The sequence below is a fragment of the Danio aesculapii genome, chromosome 16 (genome assembly GCF_903798145.1).
Source record: "Danio aesculapii chromosome 16, fDanAes4.1, whole genome shotgun sequence".
Lineage (NCBI taxonomy): Eukaryota > Metazoa > Chordata > Actinopteri > Cypriniformes > Danionidae > Danio > Danio aesculapii.
In genome coordinates this window covers 54,252,162-54,267,161 of record NC_079450.1, presented here as the reverse complement: position 1 = coordinate 54,267,161, position 15,000 = coordinate 54,252,162, and the positions used below count along the sequence as shown (strand labels likewise).

Sequence of the window (15,000 nt, the reverse complement as noted above, 5' to 3'; positions counted from 1 at the left end):
GCACGCAGTGATGCATCTCTATTACGCTCGATTCCTCAGCCACTTCTGTAGAGACCAGAGCATGACTGCACACAGGTGACACACAAACACACTCACAAACCAACACACAAACATACATTCAATCAAAAACACACATATATAAACACACACACATACATATATATGTAAACACAAACACACTCACAAACCAACACACAAACATACATTCAATCAAAACACACACACACATACATATATATGTAAACACAAACACACTTACAAACCAACACACAAGCATATATTCAATCAAAAACACACACATATAAACACACACACATACATATATATGTAAACACAAACACACTTACAAACCAACACACAAACATACATTCAATCAAAAACACACACATATAAACACACACACATACATATATATGTAAACACAAACACACTTACAAACCAACACACAATCATACATTCAATCAAAAACACACACATATAAACACACACACACTCACAAACCAATACACAAACATACATTCAATCAAAAACACACACATATAAACACACACACACATACATATATGTGTAAACACAAACACACTCACAAACCAACACACAAACCAACACACAAACATACATTCAATCAAAAACACACACATATAAACACACACACATACATATATGTGTAAACACAAACACACTTACAAACCAACACACAAGCATATATTCAATCAAAACACACACATACATATATTTGTAAACACAAACACACTCACAAACCAACACACAAACATACATTCAATCAAAAACACACACATACATATATTTGTAAACACAAACACACTCACAAACCAACACACAAACATACATTCAATCAAAAACACACACATATAAACACACACACACATACATATATGTGTAAACACAAACACACTCACAAACCAACACACAAACCAACACACAAACATACATTCAATCAAAAACACACACATATAAACACACACACATACATATATGTGTAAACACAAACACACTTACAAACCAACACACAAGCATGTATTCAATCAAAACACACACATACATATATTTGTAAACACAAACACACTCACAAACCAACACACAAACATACATTCAATCAAAAACACACACATACATATATTTGTAAACACAAACACACTCACAAACCAACACACAAACATACATTCAATCAAAAACACACACATATAAACACACACACATACATATATATGTAAACACAAACACACTCACAAACCAACACACAAACATATTTTCAACAAAAAACACACACATATAAACACACACACATACATGTATATGTAAACACAAACACACTCACAAACCAACACACAAGCATGTATTCAATCAAAAACACACACATATAAACACACACACATACATATATATATGTAAACACAAACACACTCACAAACCAACATACAAACACACACACATACTGTACAAACAAAAATACACACATATAAACACAGAGACAGTGATACAAAAATACACACACGTTAGGATACAAATACACACACACACACACACACACACACACACACACACACACACACACACATGCATAAACAGACATACAAACACATGCAAACACAAACATACAAGCAAAAATACATAGACATACACACACACACACACACACTCATATACAGTCAAACAGACAAATACAAACACTAAAACACACTCACAAACATACATACACACACACACATAGACAAATACACACACAAAAACACACTCACTTACAAACACACTCTTATGAATACTCACACACGTATACAAACACACACACACACAAACATACAAACACAAATACACATAAACACACACACACACAAACATAAATACATGCAAACATAAACACAAATACACACACTAGCAAACCAACACACATACAAACACACACATAATCATACAAAAACATCTTAAGACACACAAACACACACACACAAATCAACACACACATACAACCACACATGCAAACATACAAATACACACACAAACCAACACACACAAACTGAAATACACACGTATTAAAGCATACACACAACCACACATGCAAACATACAAATACACACTCACAAACTAATACACATATACGCACATGCACAAACATGCATACAAACACAAATACACACATATAAACACACAGACACAAACATACAAACAAAAATACACACACATACAACCATACATGCAAACAAACAAATACACACACACACACACGCAAACATACCAACACAAATACACATGCAAAGATAAAAATACACACAAAGACACACACGAACATACAAACACAAATACAGACACACACACAAACACACACAGAAATACTCACAAACAAAAATACACATTCACTCACACACACTTGTAAACATACAAACACATATACTGTAAACACACACACACACACACACACACAGGTGTGTCTTTGAAGCTGTGTGGTCAGGTTTGAGTGTTTGCTGTAGGTTTGTCAGATGTTTTACCGAGTTTACCTGTGGAGTGTTGGTCACTGTGTGTGTGTGTGTGTGTGTGTGTGTGTGTGTGTGTGTGTGTGTGTGTGTGTGTGTGTGTGTGTGTGTGTGTGTGTGTGTGTGTGTGTGCTTTAGGGAGCCCTTCAGGAAGCTGCTGGTTCAGGGGCTCATAAAGGGACAGACCTTCACACTGGAACACACTGGACAGTACCTGAAGAAAGAGGACGTTGACTTCACAGGTTGGGTGTGCGTGCCTGCGTGCCTTTGTGTTTGTCTGCGTCTGTGTGTGTCTGTCTGTGCGCATGTCAGTAGAGGATATAAAGTACAGTATGGATGTGTCTACCCTATGTAGGAACCTTCGATTGGAACTCAACCTGGGTCTAAACTGGTCCCTTATTGTTGCCAGTCAACAATACAACAGATTTGCAATGTCTTCAGAAACGCTTAATTCTGTGAGCTTTAATTCATGTGTGGAAACAGTTTAGAGGAGAAATGTTCCACACACACACACACACACACACACACACACACACACACACACACACACACTCACCGGCCACTTTATTAGGTACACCTTACTAGTACCAGGTTGGACCCCCTTTTGCCTTCAGAACTGCCTTAACCCTTTTTGGCGTAGATTCAACAAGGTACTGGAAATATTCCTCAGAGATTTTGCTCCATATTGACATGATAGCATCACGCAGTTGCTGCAGATTTGTCGGCTGCACATCCATGATGCCAATCTCCAGTTTCACCACATCCCAAAGGTGCTCTATTGGATTGAGAACTGGTGACTGTGGAGGCCATTTGAGTATAGTGAACTCATTGTCATGTTCAAGAAACCAGTCTGAGATGATTCACGCTTTATGACATGGTGCGTTATCCTGCTGGAAGTAGCCATCAGAAGATGGGTACACTGTGGTCAGAAAGGGATGGACATGGTCAGCAACAATACTCAGGTAGGCTGTGGTGTTGACACGATGCTCAGTTGGTACTAATGGGCCCAAAGTGTGCCAAGAAAATATCCCTCACACCATTACACCACCACCACCAGCCGGAACCGTTGATGCAAGGCAGGATGGATCCATGATTTCATGGTGTTGAGGCCAAATTCTGACCCGACCATTTGAATGTTGCAGCAGAAATGGAGACTCATCAGACCAGGCAACATTTCTCTAATCTTCTCTCCAGTTTTGTTGAGCCTGTGTGAATTGTAGCCTCAGTTTCCTGTTCTTAGCTGACAGGAGCGGCACCCGGTGTGGTCTTCTGCTGCTGTAGCCCATCCGCCTCAAGGTTGGACGTGTTGTGTGTTCAGAGATGCTCTTCTGCAGACCTCGGTTGTAACGAGTGCTTATTTGAGTTACTGTTGCCTTTCTATCAGCTGGAACCAGTCTGGCCATTCTCCTCTGACCTCTGGCATCAACAAGGCATTTGCACCCACAGAACTGCCCCTCACTGGATTTTCTCTTTTTCAGACCATTTTCTGTAAACCCTAGAGATAGTTGTGCGTGAAAATCCCAGTAGATCAGCAGTTTCTGAAATACTCAGACCAGCCCGTCTGGCACCAACAACCACGCCACGTTCAAAGTCACGTAAATCCCCTTTCTTCCCCATTCTGATGCTCATTTTGAACTGCAGCAGATCGTCTTGACCAAGTCTACACGACTATTACAAGTCTACACGACACGAGTTGCTGCCATGTGATTGGTGTACCTAATAAAGTGGCCTATATATATATATTTTTTTTTATATATGATACAGTAAATCAAAAGAGAGTAATGGGAATCAGGATCCCTTGTCTTAAATACCCAGAATGCATTGCACTGTAACAACACATTTCCATTCTCTGTTAATTCTTGATTTAACGCTCATTGTAGCTGAATCACACCTCAGCAAAGAGCCTGAAATCTTGATTTGATCACAATCGCCATTCATGATAATGGTAACTATGGTATGGTATGATGTGGTAACTAATAACTAGGCCCACACGGAATCTGCGCACGCAGGCAAATGTGGCCCAAATCAGATTTTTTGACTGAGATCTGTTTCTGTCATGCCAGTGTGAAAAGCTCAAACCATATGGAATGGGAACTTTTAAATTCCAATTCGTGCCACTTTCATATGTGGTATTAAATCAGATACAGATCTGGGGCCCTTATGTACGAAGACTTGTGTTGAATTCATACTACTTTGCGTACAGACAAAGCTGTAAATGTGCGTACATAGTAATAAAATCAGATGTATGAAACACTGTGTACGCTGAATCCCACGTATATTCTCTTTGTACATCCATATTAACGTGAAACTGAGCGCACGTGCACGAGCACAAAACCCCTCCCTGCCTCCTCCCCCTTATAAATATGGTAATGACTCTACTTTGGCAAAACCAAACGAAAAAGCAAGCAAGAAGAGAAACTTCACAGAATGTGAATTGGCGGTGCTCCTATCGGAGGTAGACCGGAGAAACACTGTTATTTGCTAGTTTGTCCTCCGAAATTAATAACAAAAGAAAAAATTGAGTGGGAGAGTTTAGCTGACGCAGTTTACACAGTGGGGTCTGAACATCGCACTGTACATTATAAAGAAATGGTTTGATGTAAAGGTGCAGGTTAAGAGGAGAACAGCGGCGCACCATCAAAGTGTGGACTGAACAGGCGGGGGAACGGGGGATGCTGAACTAACACTCTTTGAGGAGAGGGTTACCTCAATTGTGGGCGACACTTTACTGTCTGGAGTAGTATCCGTGTCTGTGGGAGACACAGATGTATTAGAGGAACACTTTGTTAGGGCGGTATAGCAGCACCCCTCCGCTCTTATCAAGGCAGCGCCACCGGCATTTCAGCTGCCCAATCACATTTGAACATCACATATTATTTGCACATTTATTGAATTGAAATGTTTCCGATTCATGTATGCAAATTCGTCTTCAGATGGCGCCTTTATAGCAATGTGCGTGCAGTCGATCGCTCCGATTACATTGGGAAAACCGGCGATCGCTGCAAACTGCGCTTTATGGCTCGTTTCCACTGACTGGTACGGTACGGTTCGGGTCGGTACGGGTCACCTTTATCACGCTTGCGTTTCCACTAACAAGGGTACCCTTTTGGTGGGCGTGGTGTATGACAGAGAGTTTCAGTCGACGTCATTCTCGCTCGAGAAAATGTCTACAATAAAGCTGTACAGGTCACTTACATATCATATGAGAAGCACTTCTCACAAAACAGATGCTTTACACACATAAATACTTGTGTATAAATGTTTATTACTAACTTTTCAATGAACATGAGTTGATTATAACTGCAGATCAATGACAGTGCGAAACAGCCTACTGTAACGTCTGTAATTATATTAAATAAATAAATAAATGAACATATATAAACACATACAGCCCCTTACAGTCTCCGATATGTTATCAACTACAGAAGAACTGCACACAGCAGACATTTCGTCCGTATTTAGGTTCAAAACAACACAAAATATAGCCTACAGTCAGTGAAAACCTCTTATCTGTGTCTGTAATCTTCAGCAGCACATGTAGCCTCTGTTAGACAGTAATTCCGTCATTCCCTGTTCATATTAGTCCAAAAGGTGAAGATAATAAGTTAGTTAATCATGGCATTTTGTTCATGTTTGCTGAATAATAATGTGCTCCTTTTTTCCGGCTTCTCCTTTGTTTCTTCGCGCTTCACTCTCACGTTTGTCAGTGTCTGACAGGATCGGGTTTCAAAAGCACGTCAATAATCAAGCGCAGGTTATTATCATCAGCTCTAGAAGTTTGTTATTTCAGATATAATGTTAGACGCGCGCGAGCGCTAGCAAGAAAGCGAAACCGCTCGTGCCTCAGACTGGCTCGTAAAAAACTACGCGGCACAGGGTAAATCTGCTCTTCTTGGCTTTGTGGCTGTTCATCCAGACGACGACAAGGTTTGTTTGAGCCCGGGTCGGCCATGGCTCGTTATTATATGTATTTATAATTCCGCTGTAATCTCTCGCTGTGTATTTCAAACATGGCGGGTTTTTTGTTTTCATTCTGGCTTGTTGCGTAAGCAATTGACGGATCTCTGTAAACCAATAGCGTTCAGCTGCGCCTTTTGGTACCCTTTCTCGTGTTTCGAAAGGGTGGCGAAAAAGTGGTACGGTACGGTTTGGTACGCTTTTAGACAGTGGAAACGGCCATAAAGGCGTACCAAACCGAACCGTATCGTACCACTCAGTGGAAACGGGCCATTAATGTTTTGCTGGTCAACTGCATGCTATGGAAACCTTATATACCTGCGAGACATGGGGATGATCCCGTCCCATACAGCTGGCATTGCACGGCTTAAAGATGACTGGCTTAACCCCGAGTGGTCTGCCAGTTCCCTTTGGAAAGAATTAGTTGCCAGGATCCTTTGTTGGTGCGATACTTTATAGTGTGCAATTTAACATAATTGCCTCTAGGAGTGGCCAATGGAAACAAACACACACAAGAAATGCACGTACGCCAGACATGAAGTTGGTGCGGACTAACGCACATTCTCACATTAATTTCATCGTTAGTAAATCCAAACGTGAGCATTAAATCTGGCGCACGCAAAGTTTTTGTGCGTACGCAGCGTTGATACTTGAGGCCCCAAATGTTTTATCTTGTACTTTAGCGCATGTGGATCACTTTAAGACCATGACAATGATCAAACCTGATACTGGCCACATTTATAACATCCATATGAACAGCTATTCAAAAACATCTGATCTGTGAAAACATCAGATTTGAGCACCAAGCCTAGCACCGTGAATGTCCGTTTGTGACTGGAATGTTGTATCGGGTGATGGTCTAAATGTAAACTAAAGCTCTCTGCTGCTCTCTGTCAGGTCCAGATCCGGTGGAGAAGAGCAGCGGGAGGCGCCTGACGGTCACGTGGGAGAAGATGAGCAAGTCTAAACACAACGGTGTGGACCCGCAGGAGGTGCTGCAGCAGTACGGCATCAGCACCCTGCGCCTCTACCTGCTGTACGCCGCCCCGCCTGAGCAGGACATCCTGTGGGACGTCAAGAGTGAGTGCTGAAAATAACCCATTCTAATGACCCGTTCATCTGCTCCATGCGTTTCAGATCTGGAGGATGAACATATTAGGGTTGGGGATCTTTAGGGACATCACAACACTCACTTCCCAAACAGTTCTTCATTTTATTTTCTACTTCTTAGGTTGTGTACGTCCATCTTTGAGTTTCAATGCTTTTGTGTATGATTGGAGTCAATGTTAGACAGTTCTGCCTTCTTTAATTATTCATTCATTCATTTTCTTTTCAGCTTAGTCTCTTTATTAATCAGGGGTCGCCACAGCGGAATGAACCGCCAACTTATCCAGCATAGGTTTTACGCAGCAGATGCCCTTCCAGCCACAACCCAACATGGGGATACACCCATAAACTCTTTTCAGTTTTATGCCGCGGATGCCCTTCCAGCTGCAACCCATCTCTGGAAAACATCCATACACATTCACACACACACACACATACACTACGGACAATTTAGCTAACCCAATTCAGCTATAGTGCATGTCTTTGGACTTGTTGGGGAAAGCGTAGCACCCGGAGGAAACCCACATGAACATGGGGAGAACATGCAAACTCCACACAGAAATGCCAACTGGCCCGGCCGGGGCTTGAACCAGCGACCTTCTTTCTGTGAGGCGACTGCACCACCGCGTCGCCCTCATTATTATTATTATTATTATTATTATTATTATTATTGTGTGTGTGCAGCTGATGCCATTCCTGGGGTGCTACGCTGGCAGTCGCGTCTTTGGGGTCTGGTCAGCAAGCTGAGAAGTGTCCGTGAGGGTCCAGAAATTGCCAAACCCGTCCATCCTAAACAAGAGAGAGCGCTCAGAGACCAAGAAGATCTGGGACAACAAGAACTACACCATCACACAGGTGAACACTCCCACATTTACACCTATCTATAAAGGCTTAGGCTTCATCTTCTGGAGGGTAAAATGCACTTTCCCTGGTTGTAGCTGTATTAAACAATCAGAATCAGAAAGAGCTTTATTGCCAGGTATGTTCACACATACGAGGAATTTGTTTTGGTGACAGAGCTTCTACAGTGCAACAGGATAACAGAGACAGGACAACAAACAGATAATAAATAAATAAAAATAAAAAAAATAGAAGTAGTGAGTGCAAATATACAGATTGACAAGTGTATGTACATGTTTATTATCATCAAGTGTTCATGAGATGGATTGCCTGAGGGAAGAAACTGTTTCTGTGTCGGGCTGTTCTGGTGCGCAGTGCTCTGTAGCGTCGATCAGAAGGTAAAAGTTCAAAGAGGGAGTGTGCTGGGTGTGAGGAGTCCAAAGTGATTTTGGCAGCCCTTCTGCTCGCTCTGGATAAGTACAGTTCTTGGGGAGTAGGAAGGGTTGTACCAGTGATTCGCTCAGCAGTCTGAACTATTTGACGTAGTCTTTGGAGGTCGTATTTAGTAGCTGAGCTAAACCAGACAGTTATTGATGTGCAGATGACTGATTCAATGATGGAGGTGTAGAACTGTTTCAGCAGCTCCTTTGGGAGGTTAAACTTCCTCAGCTGATAAAGAAAGTACAGCCTCTGTTGAGCTTTTTTGACAATGGAGTCAATGTGAGTGTCCCACTTCAAGTCCTGAGAGATGGTGGTGCCCAGGAACCTGAATGACTCCACTGCTGCCACAATGCTGTCCATGATGCTCAGTGGGGGGAGAGCAGGGGGGTTTCTCCTGAAGTCCACTATCATCTCCACTGTTTTGAGCGTGTTGAGCTCCAGGTTGTTGTGGCTACGCCAGACAGCCAACTCCTTAACCTCCTGTCTGTAAGCAGACTCGTCACCGTCCTGAATGAGGCCGATAAGTGTGGTGTCGTCTGCAAACAAATATTTGAGTTTTAAGAGTTTGTGGGTTTTTTATTGTCTGAACTGTTGTTTTTAATGATGTGCGAGCTGATATTATGAAGACATTATCTGCACGTATGGAGCGTTCAGAAGCTTTGACTGCATGTTGAAGACTAGTAGAATGCAGTTAGAGTCATTAGCTATGTTTCCATACAACTATTTTTGTAAGCATTTTGGATATGCGCATTAAAAAAATCGGTTTACGGAAAAGGCAAGATGCGCATATATGTTGAAAATGCGCATAAAAAAATGTCTGCGCGTGACTGAGTAGGATAAACTTTTTATTCGATAAGAAAAGATGCGCATAAGCTACAATGGAAACATGTTTAGCGAACAAATTCCAGAATGCACATTAAGAAAAAAAGTCATCTGATTTGAGTCAAAAGTCAAGAGATCATGTGATATCTTCTTCTAGATCTACACAAAGAGACTCCTGGCAACTAGACCTGAATATTAGTCTGACAGACGAGGACTGGAATGAGGCTATATATAGAATCTATAGATCCTCTATTTGTGCTAGACATAGCCTTATTCAATTTAAAGTGGTACATAGACTTCATCTTTCCAAGGCCAAATTGGCAAGGATGTATTCCTCTGTTGACCCCATCTGTACAAGATGCAAGCAGTCCCCTGCTACATTAGCCCATATGTTTTGGTCATGTCCCAGATTATCTGTATTTTGGTCAAATATTTTTTTATCTTACTCCAGAATATTTTGTAAAGATGTTTTTGCAAATCCCTTAGCTGCTGTCTTTGGTATTGTATATGAAAATAACAATTTGTCAAAAAGTGAATTGGACTGCATTGCCTTTACTTCTCTCTTAGCAAGACGCTTGATCCTAATCAATTGGAAGCAATCATTTCTTTTAAACGGTGGGCCAATGATGTGTTGCATTTCATTAGTTTGGAAAAAATAAGACTCAGTTTAAATGGTTCCAGGTCCAAGTTCACTGCCTTTCACAAATTATTTCCAAAGCCAAATGTAACTAACTGGACAAAATGACGCTGATGCTGTCAGGTTTTGCTTCTACTGATGTTGTCTTCATTTTATTTTATTGTATTTTATTTTTTGTCTTTGTTTGTATGTACACAATGTTAAAGCACTGTTTATATTTATGTTGTATTGTAAGTTATGTTGATTAATGTATGTTTTTCGACTACTTAAATAAAAAAAAAAAGAAAAAAGAAACATTTAAAATGTAATCATATATTTTTTCTGTATTTTTGATCAAATTTAGTCTTGGTGAACCAAATATTCTTCTTTCAATGCATCAAATAAAGCCAAACTGAGCAGTAAAAAAAAAAAAAAAAAAACATGTGATGATAAAATGTGTGTGAATGGACAAACCAGCAGGCTGAGCACACTGTAAAACATCTGTTGATTTGGTCATTCTAAAACGCCGAAACCATTTCAGTATTAGTGTTATAATAGTATTAATCACCTCCAGAATCAAGGGCATCTGTGCTCCGCGTCTCACGTCTTCAAACGCCACTAAGTGTTTATTGTGTGTCGGCATTGTCGCAGAACATTATGTTAGTTCACCAATCAGAGCCTCTTGAGGGCGGGCCTTTCCGAGGAACTAGGAAATGTGACAGTCGTTTTCATGTTAGCTGAGTAGCTGTATATAACCAAAGTAAGATATACGAGCAAAAATAGCGTGATTTTCTACAAATGAAGCATGAGCACACATTGATTTGCATCTTATAAACACAACCAAGCCTTAAAAATACACTCTAGACCACCCCTTTAAATTAATTTAGTAAATTCTATGAATCATTTTTCAGTGTATATGTACCTATTTTGTTATCAAACTGAGGTGTGCACACAGTTGGAGAGTGGTGTTAGATGTGGAAGTGTATTTTTAGCCAGTATAAAGAGCCTCTCCAGGGCTGAGATTGATCTTGTGCTGGTAAAAGCGTCTGGACTTGACATGATTCAATCCAGAGCTACTAAACCTCTGAACCCTTGATGTCCTGCTGGGAAAAGTCTCCGTCGTCACTTCTTGAGTTGTGTGTGTCTCTGGAGAATGAGCTGATGTGGAAACTGGAGATCTCGTACCTGCCAGTACTTGACTGTGTTGTTGTTGTTGTTGTTTCATCTGTTTTTTGTTGTGTTGTTTTCTTTATATATGATCCCAATTTGTGTATCTCTTGCATATTCTAATTAAAAAATAAACATTAAAGAATTCTATAAAAAATAAAAGAAAGTTGCTAATTCCCTTCAAAGGCCAGGTGAGCAAAATAAGTAGATATCCTACCCCACTAAAGGCGTCTTTTCACATTATGTATTTAATAACATAGCAGTACAGTTCATCTGGAAAGTATTAATAGCGCTTCACTTTTTCCACATTTGTTTATGTTACAGCCTTATTCCAAAATGCATTAAATTCATTTATTTCCTCAGCATTCTACACACAATCCCCCATAATGACAATGTGAAAAAAGAGTTTTAAATTGTTGCAAATTTATTACAAATAAAAACCCTGAAGAATCTCATGTACATCAGTATTCACAGCCTTTGCTCAATACTTTGGTGATGCACCTTTGGCAGCGATTACAGCCTCAAGTCTTTCTGAATATGATGCCACAAGCTTGGCACATCTGTCTTTGTGGAATTTTTGCCTATTCCTCTTTGCAGTACCTCTCTAGCTCTATCAGATAGGATTGGAAGCGACGGTGCACAGCCATTTTCAGATCTCTCCACAGATGTTCAATAGGATTTAGGTCTGGGCTCTGGCTGGGCCACTCAAGGACATTCACCAAGTTGTTGTGAAGCCCCTCCATTGATACTTTGGCGGTGTGCTTTGGGTCATTATTCTGCTGGAAGATGAACCGTCGCCCCAGTCTGAGGTCAGGAGCACTCTGAAGCAGGTTTTCATTCAGGATGTCTCTGTACATTGCTGCATTCATCTTTCCCTCTATCCTGACTAGTCTTCCAGTTCCTGCTGCTGAAAAACATCCCCACAGCATGATGCTGCCACCACCATGCTTCACTGTAGGGATGCTATTAGCCTGGTGATGAGCGGTTCCTGGTTTTCTCCAAACGTAACGCCTGGCATTCACTCCAAAGTGTTAAAGTTTAGTCTCATCAGACCAGAGAGTTTGGTTTCTGATGGTCTGAGAGTCCTTCAGATGTTTTTTTTAACAAATTCCAGGTGGGGAGAGGCTTCAGTCTGTCCACTCTACCATACAGGCCTGATTGGTGCATTGCTGCACAGATGGTTGTCCTTCTGTAAGGTTCTCCTCTCTCCACAGAAGAACGCTGGAGCTCAGACAGGGTGACCATCGAGTTATTGATCACCTCCCTGACTGAGGCCCTTCTCCCCTGATCACTCAGCTTAGATGGCCGGCCAGCTCTAGGAAGAGTCCTGGTGGTTCAAACATCTTCCACTTACAGTTGATGGAGGCCACTGTGCTCATTGGAACTTTCAGAGCAGCAGAAATATTTCTGTAACCTTCCCCAGCCTTGTGCCTCGAGACAATCCTGTCTCGGAGGTCTACAGACAATTCCTTTGTCTTCGTGCTTGGTTTGTGCTATGACATGCACTGTCAACCCTGGGACCTTACATAGACAGTTTTGAGCCTTTTCAAATCATGTCCAATCAACTGAACTGACCACAGGTGATCTCCAGTGAAGTTACTGAAACATCTCAAGAATGATCAGTGGAAACAGAATGTTCCTGAGCTCAATATGGAGCTTCACGGCAAAGGCTGTGAATACTGATGTACATGTGATCTTTCAGCTTTTTATTTGTAATAAATGTGCAACAATTTCAAAAACTCTTTTTCACATTGTCATTATAGGGGATTGTGTGTAGAATGTTGAGGAAATAAATGAATTTAATGCATTTTGGAATAAGGCTGTAACATAAACAAATGTGGAAAAAGTCAAGAGCTATGTATACTTTCTGAATGCAGTGCATACTGTGTGACCTCACGTTGTTTTCATGTCACTTCTCGCGTGTGTTTAGTTGTGAGACACAGTTTGCGGACTGAGACAGAGTTGTCGGCTATTGTAAAGTCGTGCAGTGTGAAAACCTCTGCTGCCGATCCATCTTACAGTTCAAGCAGCGACGGAACGCTAGCCTAGAGAGTCATGCAGTGTGAAAACATCTGTGACGCCGCTACTTTGAAACAGTCTGAACTCGACATTAGCCTCACTGAGATGTTTGAAATGTTGAATTGAGTTGCTGATATTAGTTTTCTGACTGATTCTAATCCAGATTATTGTGTTCACAGGTCACAGGTCACTTCACAGAGGACTATCTGTTTAACGCAGCCATCTCTCGACTCATGGGCCTGACCAACACTCTCTCGGTAAGACATCTGCTGTTAGTGATATCCCAGATCACTGCTGGATCTTTCTGATTTCTCCGTTTGCCTCCGTCAGCAAGCCTCGCCGCGGGTCATCCTGCACAGTGTGGAGTTCGAGGAGGCATTGGCTTCGCTCTGCATCATGGCTGCTCCCATGTGTCCACATTTAGCTTCTGAACTCTGGGCAGGTATGACAGACAACACTATTTACTCACTATTTTACTCAGTGGTCCGCTTCTAGAGCAATGGAGTGGATTTTGCTAAATGGATAGTTCACTTGAGAATGACAATGACCACATTATTTATTCTGCCTCATGTAGTTTTAAACCTTAACAGTGTTTTTCTTCTGATGAACACTGTGGGCTCTATTTTAATGATCTAGGCGCATAGTCTAAAGTGCATTAAGGGCATGTCTGAATCCACTTTTGCAATTATAAGGATGGAAAAATACGCTCTGAGCCCCGGCGCATGGTCTAATGCTGCGTTCACACCAGACGCGGAAGAAGCGGCAGGAGCGAGTGATGTACATGTTAAGTCAATGCAAAGACGCGAATAGACATCCTGCGGTGTGATACGCACGAATGAGGTGGCACGAATGACGCAATTTGGGCGAAATGCTCGAAAATCTGAACTTCAGTGGACATCCGCGCTGTGTTAATCAATCAGGCTTGCTCTTATAGGGGTGTGATTATGACGTAGCACCTGTTGTGGGTGTCCCGGGGGAAAATCCTCCTGCCGACACCGACAACAGTTCATCAAACTGGGCTCGGCTCAGTCTGAAGCACCGCTGAACGCTTCCATCATCCAGGTTAAGTTTCTGGAGGAGTTTATGAGCTCACAGAGCTGGGTGCACCTCTGAAAGGATCTAGTGGACTCAGACACGACTCCAAACGAATTGACGCTGTTTTTCAGCCTTCCTAAAGCACATAAACACAGCCATTCTCTTTATAAAATGCATGTTAGAAATTTAACAACAGAGCTAGAGAGAAAACCCTGCCCATGATTCGAATCTGCATCTGTTGTGTAGTGAATTTGACGTGCGAATGAAGCGGATATGAAGCACGAATGAAGCGAGTAAACTCAAAATGTTCACACGTCTATTTACGCATGAATAGCGCGATTTATCCACGCATACCGCGTCTGGTGTGAACACAGCATTACATGGTTGTGCTTATATTCTTAATACGTTCTGGGTGTGTTTTGAGCATAACTTGCATTAAACCAATCACAGTCTCATCTCACATTCACTTTAAGAGTCCATGCCGTATTTGCTATGTACATGGCGGAC

At 41.5% G+C, this 15,000-nt stretch overlaps 1 protein-coding gene across 1 annotated transcript in view; it reads left to right on the top strand.

Moving 5' to 3' along the window:
• Positions 1-15,000, top strand: part of lars2 (leucyl-tRNA synthetase 2, mitochondrial) — a 74,215-nt gene that overhangs the window by 46,812 nt on the left and 12,403 nt on the right. Inside the window, 7 exon segments of the mRNA XM_056476126.1 lie at positions 1-75; positions 2,628-2,731; positions 7,344-7,526; positions 8,238-8,314; positions 8,316-8,408; positions 13,638-13,715; positions 13,789-13,900. The exon segment at positions 1-75 is cut by the window's left edge and continues 63 nt beyond it. Coding sequence (XP_056332101.1) covers positions 1-75; positions 2,628-2,731; positions 7,344-7,526; positions 8,238-8,314; positions 8,316-8,408; positions 13,638-13,715; positions 13,789-13,900 — 722 coding nt within the window.